General features: G+C 40.3%; 2 protein-coding genes across 3 annotated transcripts; both read right to left on the bottom strand.

Annotated features, from left to right (window-relative positions):
- Window positions 1–3,869: 3,869 nt before the first annotated feature.
- LOC308315035 (hyaluronan and proteoglycan link protein 3-like) lies at window positions 3,870–6,714 on the bottom strand (the record flags this gene model as incomplete). The annotated part of the gene is made up of 5 exons (XM_080762858.1): window positions 3,870–4,159; window positions 5,491–5,793; window positions 6,009–6,154; window positions 6,254–6,476; window positions 6,591–6,714. The coding sequence occupies 5 exons, from the start codon at window positions 6,712–6,714 to the stop codon at window positions 3,870–3,872; spliced, it is 1,086 nt and encodes a 361-aa protein (XP_080618984.1).
- Window positions 6,715–8,590: 1,876 nt separating this feature from the next.
- Window positions 8,591–20,873, bottom strand: LOC308319374 (lactadherin-like). Of its 2 annotated transcripts, none has more exons than XM_080769414.1 (10): window positions 20,490–20,873; window positions 16,835–16,960; window positions 16,607–16,738; window positions 14,167–14,280; window positions 13,857–14,038; window positions 13,482–13,637; window positions 13,154–13,298; window positions 11,463–11,647; window positions 11,214–11,369; window positions 8,591–10,407 (listed from the first exon to the last, which is right to left on the bottom strand). In XM_080769414.1, exons 1-10 carry the CDS (start codon window positions 20,563–20,565, stop codon window positions 10,264–10,266), a joined length of 1,416 nt encoding a protein of 471 aa, XP_080625540.1. In that variant the 5' UTR covers window positions 20,566–20,873; the 3' UTR covers window positions 8,591–10,263. The 2 variants fall into 2 exon arrangements, with proteins under 2 accessions (XP_080625540.1, XP_080625539.1); XM_080769413.1 differs by having other exon boundaries at window positions 11,463–11,665; window positions 20,490–20,871.
- Window positions 20,874–21,732: the final 859 nt, after the last annotated feature.

Below are 21,732 nucleotides of genomic sequence, written 5' to 3'. Positions count from 1 at the left end.
AGTTTTTCCGAATCATATTAATTTCATGGACCCCCCCAGTTTGCTCTCTGAGTTACAGACACATAAGGGTCCATTTGTTTTCCTAACTATCTCTAGCTAGGTACCCCCTGGAACTCCCTCAAGTACCCCACTTTGGGAACCCATGCTCTACTTGATACTATTGTACATAGTACATACATGATCTGATTCTTATATACTGTTGTATTGTCTTGTATTGCTGTTTTAAAGTATGTTTTCTTGTGCCTTGAGGCCAAAGATGATTTCCCAGCTTTGGTTCGGTTCTATTCTATTCTATTCTATTCTATTCTATTCTATTCTGTCAATGCCTTCTCCCAAGCTCCTTATTGGCTTAATAATGTATAAATACTTAAATATTCAACATTTCATGGACTTGATTCTAAGTGGCAACCTCTCTCTCTCTCTCTCTCTTTCTCTTTCTCTCTCTCTCTCTCTCTCTCTCTCTCTCTCTCTCTCTCTCTTTCTCTTTCTCTCTCTCTCTCTCTCTCTCTCTCTCTCTCTCTCTCTCTCTCTCTCTCTCTCTCTCTCTCTCTCTCTCTCTCTCTATATATATATATATATATAGTAATACAAAATTAACAAAAAGGGAAGGGGGAAAAGAAAACAAATGCAGATAAAACAGGGAGGAAGGAAAAAGGACACAATGGATGCACGATAGGCCTATTCATTCTGCTCACAAGGCTAAATGCCAATATGGCACCGGGCCAATTGCTAGTATAACATTCATTCACATGAACCTCGTGCGTGACGCACATTCAAGTCACAGGATTGTGTCAAAATTGTGAGGGTCAGAGTGTGAAAATGCTCTCTAGCAGATCTGCACAATTACCTGCCAGCTCCATGAATGACTTGACAAGACAAGGCAAGTTTATTTGTATAGCACATTTCAACAAGAAAACAAAGAAAATGTAATAAAAAAAGACCACCGATCATACATGTACAGTATATGGCTGTACTGTGTGTACATCCACATCAGCCACCTGCAAAGTTGGTTTATACTGTATAGGATCATGTGGCTTCAGGACAATCATTGACGCAGAAAGCCAATCAACTCCAGAATGATATCCCATTTACTTATGGTTATATTTCATACTCTGTTCAGTTGTATGATGAATGCAAAACAAAATTAAGACACACAATATTATCTCATTGTGCATGATGTCTCCCAGCAGTGAACAAATTTCACTGCGGTAACCTGTGTGACAAATCGTATGACTTTGACTTTGACTTTGAGCTGATTCTAATGTTATTTACTGTGCAACACAGGATTTAATTAATGTAAAGATGGACATATAAAAACACTTCTGCCTCTGTAATACATTTGTGGTCTTTGTAAAATAACTTTAATAACCCTAATCCTATCCCTATTAAAAAAAACATCTGAAGCATACACTTATTAGGCTATTAGGCAGCTAGGAGGTAGTGCAGTACGTGGCATAACAAGATTAGCAAATCTGAATCTGCTTTCCTGGCAGTGTGTGTGCGTGTGTGTGTGTGTGTGTGTGTGTGTGTGTGTGTGTGTGTGTGTGTGTGTGTGTGTGTGTGTGTGTGTGTGTGTGTGTGTGTGTGTGTGTGTGTGTGTGTGTGTGTGTGTTTCACCCGTACATGTGATGTGTAGTGTGCGTACGTAATGTGTAGGCTAGACAGCTAGTTATGCAAATCACACAATCTTGTCCCTGTGGTCTTTGCAGATAGAGCCAATGCACAGAGAGCACAATGAGCTCACTTTCACTCTCATTTTAAGACAGAACTGACACCTATTTCTTCTTTGACTGAGTCTGGCAGCTCTACTCTGCCCTTGTGGCTGATAAGTAGGCCCTAGTGGTTGGGCAGGGCTCTGTAGGTTGTAGGCATTTATATCCAGGTTATACCACAATACCATGGCTCCAACATTATTTAAACTTGGAGTAGTATTGCACATTGCATACCATTGGAATATAGCACTTTTGATTCAAAAGGTAAAACAAACACACCAAAAAAACACAGAAGTTCACAAATATGGTATTTCGGTTATTGTAACTGACTGTGTGTGTGACGTGCGTGCGTGTGCGTGCGTGCGTAAGGGGGCGTTTATGAAACTTGGTAGGATTGAACACCAGGCCAAAATGTAAAAGTTCAAGGTCACAATCAAGGTCACGGTCAAAATGTATAGATAGGAATCTTGGTGGGAATAATGCTTATAGGCTACAGTGAAGACATGATAATGTTTTTATTGTACAGGTCCAAGGCTAAGGTCACCACCATCAATGTCACTGTCAATACAAAAATCTGACATTTCAGAGAATAAGAGATGTTGGTATATGGGCAGTTGTTTTAATCTACAGGTGGAGTATAATAACCAAAAAAGTAAATGGCCAGTATACTAATGCATTGAATTCCAACACGGGATAATACCTGACCTGACATAAGGAAACATGGGTAATAAAAAAAACAAATTTAGAAAATAATGGGTTAAGACCATTAAGACTGAATGTTGACTCATATTCTGCGTTCCTACTCACTCTATAGATTCCTTGCTTTTATAAGTGGTCATATTTTCTACAGTTTGCTAAATCCATAAATTCAGTTCATCAAGGACTTGCACTAAAGCAAAGAGAATGCATGTAACATACATTGCAATGTGTTTTGTATTATAAACAAACATTATTTCTAAGCTTCAAAAACGCATGATTAGACCATGCTTTTTATGTATATTTTATTTATTTGTGGACTAACACATATTACCAGTATGAGTGATATAGCTACATCAAGATTCCTTTAAATGAATGAATGAATGAAAGTAGAATGAAAGGAAGCAGAACAAAATGTTTGTACATTTTGTTCTATCCATTCACGCATCTGAAACATTTGACTGCCATCTGCTGGCAGTTACCAAATCTCCATTTGAGTTAGGCTCAATATAAATTTGAAGTTTCCCAGATTATGAAATGTGCTGCAGCAGGTTTAAACAAAATAGCACTGTTTCCCATGTTTTCTATTTATGGAATGAAGAATTCTATAAAACATTTTGATTTGATCAATATTTTCAAAAAATGTAATGTAATCTCTCTCTGTTTAAGATATACTTAGGCCTATCTGACGATAAAACTACTTAAAAAGTTAGATAACAAAATTATCTCAACATAATGTATAAAATTAGACTGATATTCTTTTTTGTAGTTGCAGATACCATTCACTTGTCACATTTCTCCCTCTGGTGGTCAACTGTTCTTAGAGCATGTAATTCAACATAATATATGATCCTCTATACAAGGTGTTTGAAGGGACAGATAATGTAATTGTAATACAAAAATATTTTTTATTTCCAATGTAAAAAACCAAAACGTTAATTCACATTTATATCACAGAATTTCTTTAAATCACCACCTATTATATTGTGGAAATTAACTGAGGTATTGGTAAAGCCTTTACACTACAGTAATGCTTTTTGTGCTTCTATGTTCAATAGCTTATAACAATGTAGACTACTTTTTAGAGTCCATCACATAAAAGTACAGGAGACATACAGTATAAGTACAATTCAATATATAATTGAAAGTTCCCCTTTCATTGTAATTTATGTATGGATGCACCAGAAATGTACTATACGACCATTAATCTGAAATTATACACAATAAAATCAAGTGTTAATGTATACATGTGTAACTCATTACAGTTTAACACTGAGCATGTTACTGTGTAATGATTGAAATTCAACAGATTTATACAGTCCCTGAAATTATGGCGGAATCCCATCTGTATGCCACAGCATACCATCACAACATGCTCTAAAATGGACAACAACACTGAAGGAATCTAAATCAATTTGCTGTTTCTGACATCTCTGAATGGTACAGTAGTAGGCATAATATTCACTCAGTAACTGACTTAAAGCAGTACACTCCGTGCTTGTGCAGTGGAGGTGGGAACCCAAAGCTACGTATTCCTGGTTCCGAGAGACCACAGTTGATGCGGGGCCTGGTGACAGGATAGCGCAGACTTCCGTCTGCTAGCCAGCCAGCGTCACAGCTGTCAAGCCCTGTGAACTTCCATGCAGCGTAGAGCTGGCCCACTTTAGCTATCTCAGCACCCTCCTGTTGACATGCCACCTGGGCCTCCGTCAGGTTCAGCTTGAGCGGGTGCTGGAGATAGTAGACTTCCCCTAGAGAGAAGCAAAACCAATTAATTAATTATTTATTTATTTATTTTCTGAAATGTTGTCTTATACGGTATTCTCCCCCAGTCCTTTCCCATTTCCAATATGCATTGCAGGCTGCCAGCAACTTCACCTTCAGCAGCAGGTGGAATGGTAGATTAATTTCCCCTCCAGGGACAACCAATAGATTTACATGAATAGCTTAAATTTATATAAATTCATATAGCGCTTTTCTAAATACCCAAAGCGCTTTACATAGGAACACTAGGAACAGACTTTATTAAGAAAGAAAACCCAAAGCAAAACAGATACAACAACAGTACAGGGTTAAAAAGATAAAAGGATAAACGAGGGAAGGGGGGGACATCCTGACCAGACCTCAGCTGGGGAAAGCTATCCTGAAGAGGTGGGTTTTGAGTGAGGTTTTGAAAGAGAGGAGAGCGGGAGCAGCTCTAAAGATGGTTAGGGAGTTCATTGGCACATTGACACACATTGGTCGCTCATCTCGCTCAGTGGACTAAATAATTGCTCGGAAACAAGCAGTTCAGTATGGTATGCTTCTTATTCTCGCTTCTGTGTGTTGTCGTGCACTTTGACTTGTCTTGCACCATACTAGCAATACTGAGGTGTATTAGTGTTGTTGTATATTGTAGGCCTATGTTTTATATCTTATATATTTATATTTGTACTCTTTTGTATTTCTTTTGTTTTTGCCACCTTACTGATTGTGTTGGCTTGACTGTGATGTGTCACCAATGTCATGCTGTATCTACTGTACTTCCCCTTGCCATGTGATCTGTTTTGAACTGCTATCTATACTGTCTCTTGAGCCTGTTTTTCCCCAGCGCGATCAATAAAGGTCTTATCTTATCTCTCTTATCTTCAATACATAAATCTGCCAGCCACTTCCTTTCACCTGACAACAAGGAATCGCATGGGAGACATTACTCATATGGAGGTTCACACTATCTCACCTGACCCAGATCAACACCAATGAGGCAGCCATAGCTGAGTGAGCCCACCCGCCTGGGATTCAAAGTCTCTTGTATTCCAGTCCAGAAATGTGTCCCCGAGCAAGACTCTTATAACCTCTATTTGCGCCACGATTATGGGATCACTCCGAATCATACCTCACCAGCATCCTAACCATTAACACAGTCAATAATATTGTGTTCGGAGGTGCACAATTGGCAGCTGGTTTAGAGTTTAAATAGACCTATATATTGATTTTTTTAAACTTTCAGGGTTAAACTAACACTCTGGCGTTTTCTGTGGATACACACGCACAAATGATGCAACTGCATTGACGCATGCACAAACACATAGTCAGGACCCACCACGAAGTGACGAAGAGAAGCAGAACACATCGTAGCGATGATGGTGGCGACTGCGTCTGCCATAGCTCCTCACACCTGCAGCCAGGCCAGTTCCTCCACAAGGTATTCTGGGCTGGGTGATGGGATACTGGACTGTCCCGTCAGCAAGCCAGCCTGCGTTGCACCAATTCAGACCCTTTTCCCAGGACTGGTAGAGCTGCTCAAAGGTCGCCAGGGTCGAGTCTTGATCCTCACAGGCCTGCTGGGCCCCCGGGAAATTCAGATGGTAGCGTCCATGTGGGGGCTGATAGGGAAACACCACACCTACAGTAAGTATATGTACAGTAAGAACAAATTAGTTATCCACCATTTAGAAAAGGTCATTCAAAGGTGAAGTTCACTATGACTGAACAATTATGAACTAAAGAATAATCAATAAATAAAAACATTGTAGTGGAGTGAATTATTTCATGCAACGTTTGAAGTCATGTTAACTCTGAATAGCAATCGTCCCAAAATCAATTTAAAGATAGATGTACCGTGTAGCTCAAGGTCCACTAAACTGCTCTTGTCCTCAAGCCCATGTGTGACCTCACAGCGATAGCGGCCCATGTCATTCAGCTGAAGCTCCGTCATCAAGAGTGTAGCATCTCCTGGACCATCCTGTCTTAGATGCACGCGGCCCCTGTTCAACAGAGACACAGTCAGACATCAGTTTATGTTGTGTGAAACAAATTAATATTCATCATAAAATAGTCTCAGACTTCAGCACATCATGGATAACCTGAACGGTCCAAAGCTTCGGTTGCGGGACCCGACGGCCACCAGCACGTCTGTCTCTTGGCCGCCGACTGTAGGCACCCAGGACCACTTGACCCGCACCGTCTTGGGGGAGCTCAGCTCAGGTTCGTACCAGTATCTGCATGGTAGGGTAGCATTGCCCCCACGCTGAGAAAATACAGATGCCTTGGAGGTGTCCACATTGAGCTTCACGCCATTCATACGGACTGGAAAGGGTGTAAAGCCATATAGGGAGAAGAGGTCAGCTGCACTTTAACAAAGCCAAGATTCCACTGTTAATTGCACCAATAGGCATTGCAAATATCAGATTGACTACATACAGGTTTTCTTGCCATTTCCGTTGAGGAGGTCTTGGTAGAAGAAGTGGCTGTGGTCAGGGAAGGCTTGGACTACCCATGCAAAGAGAAGCCCCATCATCAGTAGTGGCTGAAGGTAGTTTGCCATCAGGATGTTTCACAAACTGCTATGGAGTTACTGCTATAACTGATCTTTTCTTTTTAGGAAACGCAGGAAGCCTGGGGCCCTAATAAGAGAGATCACATCTTGATATTTATTACTTAACCATTTCCAGTTTCAGTTCAGTCAAGACAGAATGTCACAAAATGATATGTTAAGAAGAATTCTGGCACACATTCACAAGTTTGTGTTGAATGTATCCAAATATTGTGTTATTATATTAATATTAATATTAATATATTTCTTTGTTTAAAACATGAAGAAAGAATCTTGAACTATTCATTTACATGATAAATGATGTAGGCCAACTTGCTGAACCTAAATGTTCAACCTAGCCTAGTTTTATATTGGTGGTGTATCCTATTCTCCAAAGATTTTCTAGGAATGGAAAAGAGTACATTATGAATTAACCACATAAGCCCTATTTCAAATATAGTGAAAATAGATCTACAAGCAAGAACAAGAAGAAAATGTAGTTTGACACTTGTACTTTTGAATATGCAAGTATGTACTTTTACTATTATATTGTATTATATTATATTGTACTGTAGGCTATTAACATACCATACAGATTGGACAAAATTACATTTTGTTAATTTAAAAAAAGTTACATACTAGTGCTACTTAAAGTACCAATTTGACAGAGCAACTTTGACTTATAGTTGAGTAAGATTTGACCAGGAGTATATCTATACTTTGACTCAAGTAGCCTTCTGGGGTCAAGAAGCCTACTTTTTCCACCACTGATTAATTGCATCTTGATCATCACTTACCGCAAAATGTATTTTTGAAGGACTACAAAGACTGCTGTTTTCTTTGGTCAAATTCCATAAGTAGCAACAAAGCAAAGTGGAAGAGCATTACCGTCCAGGACCAGAAGTGGAAGATGTGCACGGCGGAGCAGAGTAAAAGTGTAAGCCAAATGACAGCAGAATGTCCATGACGCTACCTTCCTGTTAAGCCTACAGTTAAAACATTTTTTCCCCTCCTGTACAGATTATTATTATTTCCCCGGAATCCTGTTGTTGTGGAAATCACATGGGTCTACACAAGTAAAATATGTAACCACATAGCTTAGACAGAGACCACAGATACTGCATATTATGGAAGTCTGTCTTGTGTATTCATTTCATAGTGAACAGATGAAAGCCGTTGCCAGGGGCTAGAAATACCAGGGCATTGTGTGTAGCTGAGAGATGAGGGGTCGACATGACAGGGTGTAATTACTGTCATAAAAAGCAGGCCAATGCCCGTTAGTCTAACATAGAGAATGTAAGCCAAAAACTCACTCAAGCTGTGAGTAAACCATTTCCGAGCAAATTTCATATAATTTCATTGTAAATAGAAGACACTTCTTTGACCTGGTGACATTTTGAGGAGGTCAGGTGAAATTTGAAAAATGTTATAATATGTAGACCATGGTGAGCCCTATATCATTCACCGTTCCATCTATTTCTGTGTCCGGCCACTGGCCAGCAACTCTACATCTGACCTCAAACATCAAACCCTTAGATCTCCAAATATGGATTTGACCTGTTCTGACATTCCATATGTTGATCCTTCCCCATCCGTCCTTCCTCTTCGATGTCTCCATTTTGACTGATACCTGTCCATTCAAACTCTAGACGGGCCTGCCACAAAGTTATTAGCGCAGCCACGCCGGGCAGCCTGGCAACAACTCAGGCGAGTTCTCAACAGTGGCTACACTCGATGGACATTATCTGCCATGTTTCATTTGATGTCGTCACTGCGTTGTCAATCAACGCAAAGGTTGCCGCGTTGCCAGTGGCAGAGGCAAACCAGTTTTCATGTTTGTAAAGTTGCCCGCACGGCCAAGGCTCCAAGAATCGACAGTCCAAGAATGTACATTTCTTTTGGTATTTTATTGACCTCAAAACACGAAGTGAACGACCCATGCCGGATTCAACTGTGCAGACAAAAATAACTTCTAGAATAAAGACTTAAAAAATACACTTTCACATAACAGAAAGTAAGAAATTAACACTTGACAACTAAACTAAGGAAAAACAACAAACCAAGAACTTAAGAAACTGAAACCAGGCTATATGCCTTCCTGGCACTGGCAGCTCTCCCCTGGAGTTGTCTCCTTTGTTAGTCTCAAGCAAAACTGCACATTTTCCACTCAGGATCCCCTCCCAAACATTTCCACAAGCCTCCCTTATATACCAGGTGAGACCCCACCCACAATGATTAGTAATTGGACCAATCTACTCAAACAAGGTAAACCATGACCCATGAGTTAGACCAACTATACAATTACACATTTCCTTCATAGAGTCTGAATGTTTTCCAAGGCATCACATCAAACACAAAACAATTATGATAGCATTAGGCAACACAGATAAGTAGTATATGCATATGTCCCATGACGTGATGAAGATATGTACCAATGTCCCTTAGAATGCATTATGATATGACGTCATATGCTGGCCCCGGACATACGGAAGCAGACCGTGCAGGTATGTGACTTGATGAAGATTATGTACCAATGCCAGGGTATAATTTGTTTATGATAGTGACGTAATGATGATATGTTTCAGTGTCAGGTGGATTAAAAAAAGGGACATACGCATCAAACCACCCGAGTAACCACATTATACCACTAATCACTCAGAATGATGATTCAAAATATTCAAGCATTAGTATATGAAACACTGGACCCAGTGTTTCATATACTAATGCTTGAATATAGAACATGTTTTAATTATATCTCATAACATAAATGAATTATACACCTTAAATAAGTGATTACCATTCCAGACCAATTTATTTAAAAAATATATATAATTATTATACATATTATTCTAACTATGGACTTTGCATGAAAATGATGAACTAGGCATGTTGATCCCTGGTCAACTACAAAAGGCAAGCTACCACATGAGTCAGCATAATAATAATAATAATAATAATAATAATAGTAACAAGAAGAAGAAGAAAAAGAAGAAGAAGAAGAAGAACAGGTTAAGCCCATGAAACTGTCAGCGTAGTTTTAGTTCATAGCATAACTGTAGGTGTTGAAAGCAACAATCACAAGGTGCCAATTTGGGGGGGAGACTAGTACATACAGTAGCAACCAATAAAAATCCTCCTATGTGGCAAGTAAAGTTCATGAACGTGGAGGGAAACCACTTGCTGAGCCACTAGAATGTCCTCTCTGCGAATAAAGTCACTCAAAGTCACATTATTCCATCTATTCAGCTGACGTTAGCTTTATCCACACAGAAATTAAATGAAATTAAATCCCATTGCCAGCCAGGTACATTCTATACAAGTTCAGCTTCTGGGTCCTTGTGTTAGAAAAGGGTAGGATGTTTCTACCCCGGTGCAGCTTGAAGTATATGGACAGGAGAGAAAGGGAGGCTGGAAACAAATACTGTACACATTACAATCCTAAAATGTAACTTTGACAGTAAAAAAAGGATTACGTTAAATTTGACCTTTCAGAGTTAAATTAATTAACACTGAGTAGGTTTCTGTGTCTAATAGCACTGTTGGTTTGTGGGTGATGAAGCGTTAATCATCACATCCCAGAAGCTCCATACGCAGGGTGATGCGTTCATGCCACTCCCATGGCACCACGCGGACATAGCGGGCGTAGAACGGAGGCTCAAATAGGTTCTTCTTATGAGTGTTGTTGTCAACGTTGCCTTGGAATATCTGCAAGAGAAATAGAGAGCCAACTCACCCCTGACACCTTTCAGTTTTCAAAAATACTATATAATACCATGAATACCTCTGAACTGCTGGGTGGGGTCAGTTTTAATTTTTCTACTGACCCCACCCAGCAGTTCAGAGTTAATGGTTTGAGCAGTCATTTTATGGTATTATACGAGTAGTCTGTCATATGGTCCTGCTGACGCTACACTCAATAAAGACTCAAGAGATCAAAGTCTTGTTGCACTAAGAGATGAGGGTTTATGCAATAATACTTCACTAAAAGTATCTCAAACCCGAATAAGACCCAAAACGACCTTTTCCTCTTGAAGACCTTTTTTCTTTGTGTCACATTCCTTCACGGTACACGTATATCAAAACTCAAATACAGCTCTCAGTCTGCAATTCATTATTTCCAAAACACCACATTTTCACTGAAACTTGACTGTTGAAAACAGTCTCATGCAGCACGTACTTGCGGGGGGGGGGGGGGGGGGGGGAGTCAGCTCAGCTGCGTTGAACCGCACTGGACTTTAATTCATCAAGAATTGTCTTTGTTTTTTGGATTCACCGTGAAGGAATGCAACACAAGAATTGAGTTCAAGGTTTCACAACATAAGTTTAAAAAAGTAATTGGGGGCTAAGTATTCCTTTAATCTTGTGTTATCAGTAATGATCAGAAATAGTAAATGCAACTTGCTCATTCAAATAGATGTGCCCGGAGTGGACTTTCTTTTATGATATTTGTGGGTCTTTTTGCCTTTCTTGATATAGATTAACAGCATGGACATTTTAGAGATTTGTCTGACCTTGTCATTTTGCGAGTTCTCCTCTTTTGCCATGCTCCAAGACTGTCCATCATTACTGTAGGCTATTTTGTACATTGATACAAACTGAACCACTCCAAAATCCTTGGCACCCTGGGTGATAATCCCTGTGATTCGCTTGGTCTTCTCTAGATCCACCTACAGTAGGAACACAGAGAACAATATTATCAGAATATCAACTTGATACATTAAAAGATTATTATAGAGCCATTAATAAAGTGATTATCTTGCCTGAATCCACTCTGAGCGGTTGGTGGTGGCAGCTGACCAGGCGTTGGTCTTCCCCTGTTTATCCAGTCTGGCATACTGGGGGTGCCAGGTCAAGCTATCAATGCCCCAAGTGCGGAAAGAGCTTGAGGCTGTCAGCTGCCCGTCAGAAATAAGGCGGGATTTCATTCCCAGAGTCTCACAGCAACCTGCCGCGTTTGAATAAACTGTGAATAAAAGGCAGGGACAGAAGAGAGGGAAAATAACAAGGATAGAGAGAAAGAGAGGACAGGGAAGAACAGCAGAGATGAAACAACCCAATGATCTCAAGACTCACCCATAGAGAAAGAAAGAGAACAGATAAAGGATGTCCTTTCATGGATACACATGAAACTTCAGGAAAAATGGTGAAAACTTCTCTGATCAATTGACATATATTTTTCATCCCATAACCAAGCAGAGAAAAACAGATACGACGGATATATATGAAAATAAAAAAGCCTTAATGCAACTTTTGCTCAGGAGGTAGAGTGGCGGCTACTTTTGAAACGGAAGGTTTTCCTGGGTTAGTGTTGGTGACTATTAACTGTTCCCTATGAGCAATTGGTGCCTTGCATGGCTTCCACAGCCGTAGGAGTGTGAATGGATTAATTCTAAAGTGCTTTGGATAAAAGGGTTATATGAATGCACTGTTTACAGAATCCAATCCACTTTATTTATATATTTATTATATTTATTTATATGTGTAGGCCTATTATTATATTAGCCTATATATTATTATGGATATTATGGAATATTATGGAAAAGCAAAAGTGTGTGCGTGTCGTGTGTCTTCAGGCTTGAAAGAACATGTGTTTCAATTACTGCTGCCCACTGAATACTGTTCATAACATTTTCTCTGCAGTCTTACCACAGCTAAATGGGGGCTCATATTATGCCATTAAAATAAGCCTTCGTCACAGGCATGCATGTTTGTGAGGGCAACCACAACAAGAGTCAAACCACACCATAACAAATACAGAGTGGGAAAGTTAACAAAAACATTTCTACATTTGTTGTTTTACTAACGTCAGGGATGTAGAGGTTTTTCTCTCAGTTAAAAATGGAAACTATAGCCTCTACAAAGAGTCTAGCCCTACTAGTTGTTCCTACGGGTTGTAATGTGCTGCTCCAAGTTCTATGGCAATCAGTCCATTAAGCTTTTGAGATACACATGTGTGCAATTGGGGCAATGAGGAAATTTCAATGGCAATCCAGCCAATTGTTTTCTAGTGGATAGATAGACTGAGGACCAAGCAACATTGCCGTCTTGGCATTGGCAATTAACCTCATTCCCTGGCTTTTCTTATCTCACAAGGAGAAAAACCTGGTGAAGAACTGCAACAGAAAGTGTCTAGAGGGCAGGACTTCAGTTGTACATACTTTCTCCGGAAGCTGTGATTTTCAACTAATCTCAATTCTCAACGTGGTTCTCATGTCTGGTAATGTAAACATTAATGTAACTTACTTCCTTACTTACTTCCTGTACTGCTTAGATACTTTCAGTAAGCAGTTCTTGCCAAAAGGATCATACAAAATGTATTTGAATTCATGATAGGACATGTCTTTAGTCTGAATAAAGGATAAGGCATTTGTTCTGGTAGCCAGTGAATGGAAGTAGGCTAGACATTAGACAAGAAAGTGCACCAAACAGTACTGTACTTGGATGTGGTTACCATTAAGCTCACAGCCCACCAGCTCCATGCGAAGTGTGCAGGCTTTGCGGCACACCACAGGGATGATCCGGATGTACTGGGCCACGATTGGAGGGTCAAACATGTTGGTCTTTGTGCTGTCGTTATCTGTGTTACCAAAAAAAACCTGTACCAACCAAAAAGGTAACAGGGTTGGTTTATAATGAGTTTATAATAAGTTGTTTGATTAAACCTTTAGGCAAATTACTGTATGTGAAAGTTGCTACTACAGTAAACACAAACCAGAAGAATGTATGATAGGCTACAGTAATCCAACTGGCTACAGTTGAGACATGGCAAATCTCCTGACCTTGTCCTTCCTCTGGCCATCCGCTCGATAGGTGGCGAAAGCCTTTCCATCGAAGCTGGCGGACACCTTGAAGTGCTTTATGTACTCTGCCGTGCCCATGCGACTGGCACCCTGGGTAATGATGCCTGTCAGACGCATCTTCTTCTGCATATCGATCTAAGAGGAGGATCCATTTTACTCTCTCGGTGATAGGGTTAGATTTTCAATAATGTTAATCCAGACTGCAGTCATCATCACAAAGGCAAGCATTAGATCAAAGAAAGAGGCCTAATCACACAATGATGGAATCACATAATTCTGTCTGATTCTGTATGATAATAGTTACTATTGGAGTTACCGGCAGAGGCTGAGCATGTTCCTGTACATTCAGCTCACCTCAATCCAGGGGTTCCTGTCATGGGCAGCAGAGGTCCAGGCGTTGACTAAGCCTTGGTTGTTGAGCCGAGCCAGCTCGGGGCCCCAGCGCTGAAGTCCCAGAATACCATAATGCACAGAGGAGGCCGTCATCTGGGACTCTACGATTCCCCCTCCCTCCATTCCCAGCAGAGATATACAGCCTGAGATGCAAACATATCATACATTTTAACACACACAAAGAGATGCTACCATCTTGTTTAATTGGAATAAAGGTGTGGTTGAAAATACACATACATGAAAATTAAATTAAATGTAATGGTGGACCTACGTAAATGGCATTGCTTTCCAACATAGGGTGAGGGGCAGTGGCAAGTGTAGTCTCCATCTAGATCTCGGCATTTCCCTCCATTCTTACAGGGCTGGTTGGCACAGTCATTCACATCTTGAATAAGAAAACGATACACAGTCCATGATTCATTTCATCTTAACTTTTTGACGAATACAAGTACTGATGAATACTCTGAGACCTACTGTATAAGAACTATGATAACACATACTATGAGTTAAAATGTCTAGTGTTCTGGCGAACAGCTGTGCTCAATACGTCCCAGACAAAATACACTGTCAAATCCTGAATATTATGGTCCATTTCTTCGCACACTCTCCGAGTGACATTAACACTGGATTATTTTACTGTTTACCTTAAATTCCAGAGTGTTCCTTTAAGGTTTGATTTTGACACTTTCAAAGTTACATTTTGCATTCCGGATCCTACAGTGTCCACACTCACAGACATATGAGGTAGCCTATACATGTACCTCTAACTCACCACTGACTGATATATATATTTTGCCTTTCTGCACCATGGTGACGACAGACATGCCCCTATAAGGAAAAACACTTGAGGGGGGACATGATACACCTCCAAACTGATTTCGAGGACATGGGGGGGTTGGGTTCGAAAGGGCATAATTTAAAAGTTATTTAAACATGATGTTTTGCATGGAGCCATGCAATTCATTCTTCTCCCCACAGGGAGGCAGCGTTGTTTCATGACATAGGGCACACGGATAGAGAGGCTTGTTTGGGTGCCACCCTGCAGGGGAAAATCTGAATCACTATCATAAGGATAATACTGTAGGATATTTTACCAAGTACTGCTACCGCTTTTGGACAAACCAAACCATATCAAACTGAGAAAGCTGATGTACACTATACATAACATCATCCATATTTCGACAACAGATCTGTCAACCTGTGGAAGATGATGCGCTACCCTTCTTGCTGGACCTCAGAGACTCCTCTAGACTTCATTCTAAAACCCAGACCCAGACAGACAGACAGACAGACAGACAGACAGACAGACAGAGTACACATCTTGTGAACATACATGAGGAACAAGTGATGTTTGTGTGACTACACCATGGTCACTAATGGCGTGCAGCGTCATTCAGAATAGAGTGGAGTAATATTGGTGCTATGTGAGGAAGTGGTTAGTTGGACAGACTGTGTGTTCCACCCAATCCCCCACCTACAGTACTGTATACGTACAGTCTACGGACCCATAGAAACCATGACGTCTGTGACTTAATACGTACAGTGGGAGTGAACAGCCAGACTGCACAAACATTGTAATTGGTGGTCAAACTGGAACTTTGAAGGATGAGTTGTTTTTTTCCCCAATAAATGCCATGTCAGCACTGGTCTGATTATCTGGTAAGGCTTCAGTGGCTGGATACAGTAAGCTAGTTTACTTTAGCACAAAACACAGGTGCCACGCAAACTAATGAATGGGTTTGTTTGTCACGTTCTGAATAATAATAATTTATTGATAATATTTTTTTGAATCCTTCCTCTCTATAAAACTAAAATATGACTTGCTTGTGGTGAAAAGCAATTCCATTTCCTTCCCTTTCTTAAAACTTAAAAATCTTAAACTCAAACTGCAACCCAAATCAGTAATCCAGGGTTTCTTTTAAGAGGATATGGCATTCGTCATAATTAAGTTCTTTGATCCATAAAGCCTGATTTATACTGTGCATTGAAAATAGCAGATCTATAGCACACAACACACCACGGCACGACACGTTGTGAGCTTGTAGATCAGCTATTTTCGGTGCGAAACACTGGCACGCAGAGGATAACTCAGGCTTATGGTGAAGCTGAAGTCTGTGGGAAGCACAAACAGACACAATCTTCACGTGGACGTTTGCTGCATGCTAAAAGACCTGGAGTGGCATTTTGCTAATTAGCTAAACAAACGCACGGCCAGCTGAATAAAGGTCTTTCAGGAAATTCCCAAGATAGCTGCTACCCCGTTCTCACACTGCTGTGGAAGTGTGGAAAATAACTTTTTTTGCACGCAGAGAATCTACAGTACATGTCAGCCAATACCATGTACACTACATACACTGTCCATATCTTACCTAGAGGATCGCCTCCTTGACAGAATGCTGCTAAATGTGTGTGTGTGTGTGTGTGTGTGTGTGTGTGTACAGTGCACGCATGCGGGCGTGCGTCTGTCCATATTTTTGTGTCCTTTTAGAATTTAGAATCACAAATGTCATTAATCTGGCAAACAAAAGTTATATTAATAATAATGATGCCTTGGGTAATTGGAGTTGAATTGTGCAACAGAGCAGAATTAATACGATGTTGCAGCGTGGGCCAGACGGACAGATGTATGGGTGAAGGGCAGTCAGACAAGACAGGATGTACCCAATGAGTCACAGTCAGACAGGAATGCAGGTAGTGGTAACCATACTCACTGATCTGACAGTGGACGCCCTCAAAGCCTGGCTGGCACTTGCAGACGTACTCATTGAACACGTCACCTCGCCGGGTCGGAGCGATGATCTCACATGAGCCATCGTTCCTGCAGGGGTTAGGACTGCACGGTCCTGGGAGGAGATTCCAGAGAAGTGATTAGTTTTGGAGTTATGATGAAACTGTGGTTCTGTTACTATTCTCCAAAAGTGTCCTCTTCCTGTCTGTACCGGTCTCTTTTTGGTCGCAGGTATCGCCAGCAAAGCCATCGGCACAGATACATATGAAGGGATCTTCCCCTACCCCCGTCACACATGTTCCACCATTATGACAATGATTCACCTTACAGTAGTCACCTGAGAAACACAGAGAGACAAACAGACAGCAAGAGAGAAAGTAAGACGGAGAGGACATAAAGAGAGAAAGGAGAGACATCAAATTACTAGAGGTATACACGTGACATCATCATCATCATACCCGGAAGTTAACACCTATACGCTTACTGAGTGTGGCAAAAAACTACTTACTGGCCTTCGCATACATCCACACAGAAAAGTCCTATCTGATTGCATAAAACGACGTTAAACAATCTTAAATTATCACTTTGCCACTCAATTTGCCACTCACTTAATGCATGCACATACAATTTAGGCTACACTCAAATCGTCCAACCTTTAGTCCTTAACCTTTTGACCAACAAAATACACCATATGTGGATTAAAGTTATATGCAATTTCATGGCCTTGTGTTATGATGGGATGATGATCCAGTGTATTGAACAATTATTAGACAGACTGACAGAGTGACATACAAACCAATAGCGGCAGTGGCTCAGGAGGTAGAGCAGCCGCTTTTTTCGATCCCGGGCCCCCCCTAGAGTTACTGTTGAGCAAGAAGCTGAACCCCTAGCAGGTTTGGGGTGTTCATCAAGTTCAGTGCATGGTATTCCTCTGCCATTGGTGTATGAATGTGTATGTGTGTGAATGGGCGAATGTCAATCTATGTCAAGCGCCTTAGATAAAGCTGCTATTATATAAATGCACCATTTACCATAGTTACAATAGTTACATAATTACAATAGTTTTGCAATTACTTCGCAGCTCAACTGAAATCCACTGAGAACAATGGCTATAACATGTAGTTGGCTCGGCTCAACAACCAAGGCTTAGTCAACGCCTGGACCTCTGCTGCCCATGACAGGAACCCCTGGATTGAGGTGAGCTGAATGTACAGGAACATGCTCAGCCTCTGCCGGTAACTCCAATATAACATGGCTACAGTTAATCATTGTTATAATCTGATCACCCATGGCTGTGTACTTGTACATGAGTACACAGTGTACTTGATATGTATTGTGTACTACCTGAACTGTAGCATCCTTTATAGTTAGGCTACGAGAGACATCTCAGCAAGGTCAGTCTCCATTGTTGTTGTCACGTCATTGGGATCCAGCTCTATATATGTTCCTGTGTGTAATAACCTTTGTGAACCTTAAGCGTGATACTGTCTCGTGTGACGTGTCGCGTTATTGTTCTCCCGAGCCCGCCGCCGCTGTCGCCGTACCAAAGGTATACTTCAACCGGATTGTCACACACCACCCAGCCGGCACACACTACCTGTCTGTCAAACCAGACGAGGGTCCAGTACTTAGAGTTTACAACAATCATGGGTATCATTCCAAAATGGAACCAGGGCAAACAAGTGGTGTAGCAGCAAGGCCCATCACCTACTGTGTCCTCCCAAGACAAGCTTTCAAATGCAATCAGTCTCGTTTTTCTACGTTGAACATTCAGACGCTATATGTAGGCTACCACAGTTCATCAACAATTTGACCTTTTGACCCTTGACCACCAAGCTGCACCCCTGCCAGATATGTGACATTCAACGGTCTTCTCTTATGATTAGATGATGATACATCATACAGTGCACTGAGTCATTGTGGAAAAGGTGACATACATGCTGTATACATTTAGATACACTGTCACTAAATAAATAAAACACTTTAATAATACACAATATAGATGAAGACTTTTCCAAACTGGGAGAATTTTAGAATACAACGTATTGCTCCTATTTATGGAGCAATTATATTGATCTACTTTGCTTTGTTGTTCTGGTTCTAGCCTGAAGCAACACAAAGCAACATTGGAATTGGGGCCTTCTTTGGCTAGAGCCCAAAGTGCTGACTGATAGATCTGTGCTACTGTAGGCCAGGAAAATGGCACCTAGGACACCTCTGAATTCTCATTTAAATAAATCAGTTGATATTCTATTTCAGCATTTTGTGAATTTGTGGACAACATTCCACCTTTTATTTTTACATCACATATTTCTTTTTTCTTTCCTTTAACAATGTGTACGACCATGAACACATACAGTAGAGTTGCATGTATAAGAACAGCAGTTTAAGTCGTTTAACCTGCACTGAACAGACTGGCTCTTCAACCATACTGTACATGTTTCAGCATGAACATCAGTATAAAAACAGCCTTTCTTTCATAGCCAGATAAACCAGTGAGATTGAATATTTAGCAGACCAGGACTTGTTTCTCCTTATCCAGAAACAACAAATAAACTACATGTGTAATAGCACAACTGGAAAAGATCCAATTTAAAAGGATAATTATCACGTCCTCTTCTTTAGAACAAAATTCATTTCTATACATTTGTAGGTTTTAAAATTAAGAACACACTATACTACTGCTCTATTACTGAAAATCAACCTCAGCGAGGCTTTATGAGTATGAATCTTCGAGAACCTCTTGAATAGACAGCTATAATCTTAATTTGGTTGCCGCTTAATAACAGAATGTGTTTACAGTATGGGATTAAGAGATTGGGGGATTAGTTAGGTCAGACCGCCCGCGTGCAATACACCTCAGTAATGACTATAATTACACACCAGTGAAGAGGCTCAGAGGTCCTATAAGAATCCCACGTCCCACCTGATCTCATGACAACAAGTGGACAGGTGCAGGTGGACAGAGGATAATCCTTAGGTACACATAAACATCAGCGATACCGCAATCATATCCTGATGTATACCCTCAATATCATTATCTCAGTACATTTATAGTGACCCTACATGACACAGTGACACAAATCTGAGGATGCTATACTTTGCAGGCCACACACAAAGGCTTGTATTGGATATGTGGTTCATGTTAGCCACAGAAAAACAACAAAGGACAATATTTTCCATATATAGGGCTACTGTAACTAGAACATATACATGCTGCTAATTACATGACATTTAAGTTAACAAACATGCTTCTTATTATAATCACTGGTGTGTTAGTGCTATAGTATAGACACTATGCTGACCTGAAATACATCTGCTCATTCATTACACAATGACAATGCTCATTTGGACTTTGTTATTTATGTCTTCTTATATGTGGATGGCAGTTTAAGAATTAACCGAGGTTTAGAAAAAAGCATTTGATTATTCTTCAAGTTTGGTAGTAAATGCCTTTAATTAAAATGAATTTATTTATTTGTGTTGTGGTGTTGCCATGCAATTAACCCTCTCTCGTTTTTGTCTTTTGGTCTTTTATTCTCCGGTATCAAAAGCTACTGGCAAATTTTACGTTTAAGATCACAGATCAGTGTAACTAATAGAGCTATACAGATAAGAGATGGTTAAGAAAATGACATGCTGAAAATATATAAATGTTAATGTTAGGCCTACAGAGCTACAGTTTCCACAATCAGATCAAAGTCTGTCAAATAGGCTACGGGTGACATGAACTGGCATCTTTGAGTTATATGAAGAATAGCCTGCCCTGCAGCGCCCGTAATGAATAAATACCAGTTCATAGCAAGTCGGTTTAGTAAATTGAAATGTTCAGTTGCTTCACAAAAACAGTTAACAAAGGGACTTACCGTTCACCAAACACAGACAAACCAAGGCAATAAAGTTTGTCACGTATATCAAGTTTAAGTGCCCAGGAAGTTTCATGTTTGTTTCCTTTGCGCTGCGTTTCTCTCAAATTCTCTGCGACGCTATACCGCTAGATGGCCGCTGAACAGATTGACAGGGTGGATAACATAGGCGGGTTTGAAATTAGATTCATGGTCATGGTCATGGATTAGCAACCCCGGAAACTATGTGGCCATTCACGCAGTTAATTCATTAGACAATATTCTTCAAATGTATATGGCATAATAATCATAGGCTAGCCTACTGCATAAAACAATCTCCGAGATTAATTTTAGCCCTATTTATTACTACTATATTATTTTTGGAATAATTTAGGCTGATTCAGCCTGGCTGAAGTCTTAAAACCGTTTGAGCAACTCTCCAGCCTCCAGGAGTATGGAATAAGGTTGACATGCTATGCAGAAATTGTGCTGGGCACCATTTACGTGGTTGGCACGCCACCTTGTGTCTAGAAACCTCTCCTTCAGGCGGAGCTGGCGGACGCCAGCGTGACGAATACAATAGCTAAACCCCCTTTTCTGTTAAAATGTTAATGTCGCTGGTAAAATTGGTGTAAAAGTGTTTGTTTGTAAGTCTACTACTCTATAGGATACCCATCTCTCCAGCTCTAATAGCCTATAAACACAAAATACATTTTCAGGTGGGTTGCCAATTTCAGCCTATAGGGCCTAGGCTATATCAGGAGCTTCACTTTTATAATATTCAAATTCAATATTTGTCTGCTGTCATTGCTTCAACCTCTGAAAATACATTCTATATATAGGAGAAACAGGGAGACCCCCATGCACTTATTTAACAAACAAACGGTCCATAGACTCCGTACCAACGGTACCATATATACCGTACGGTACGTGACCCACGTACACATTTTTATGGGTCCCTTTATTATTTTGTTTCCTATACATTTGGTTCAAAAACATTCCCAAAAAAGCTAAAAGTACACAGGTGGCGGTATTGATTGATTGAAATATTTATTAACAGTTTGCAGAATTACAGTACATTTCAAGCACAAACTCAATACAAAGACTGTGAGTGGACGACCCAATTAAGCATTACACTTGTTTACAAGAGGGTCCACCTTGTTCAATTCATCAAAAAAATGAGAGACGTACAAATAGACACTTCTATATAGTCAAAGAACAGAACAGGAATTCATCATAAAGGAGGTAAAAAGGGAAAAGAAAC

This window comes from Protomyctophum bolini (genome assembly GCF_963924005.1).
Source record: "Protomyctophum bolini genome assembly, chromosome: 1".
In the NCBI taxonomy this organism is placed as follows: Eukaryota; Metazoa; Chordata; class Actinopteri; order Myctophiformes; family Myctophidae; genus Protomyctophum; species Protomyctophum bolini.
Note: the sequence above shows the minus strand (reverse complement) of the source record. Positions and strands in the feature narration are given on the sequence as shown.

Excerpts from the sequence above, each read along its gene's own strand:
- LOC308319374 (XM_080769413.1), bottom strand. The coding sequence starts at position 20,565 with ATGAAACTTCCTGGGCACTTAAACTTGATATACGTGACAAACTTTATT. Across the intron at positions 13,638-13,856 it reads ACAGGAACCCCTGGATTGAG|ATCGATATGCAGAAGAAGAT; the intron begins GTGAGCTGAATG and ends TCCTCCTCTTAG. Across the intron at positions 11,666-13,153 it reads GGTGGGCTGTGAGCTTAATG|TTTATTCAAACGCGGCAGGT; the intron begins GTAACCACATCC and ends TTTTATTCACAG.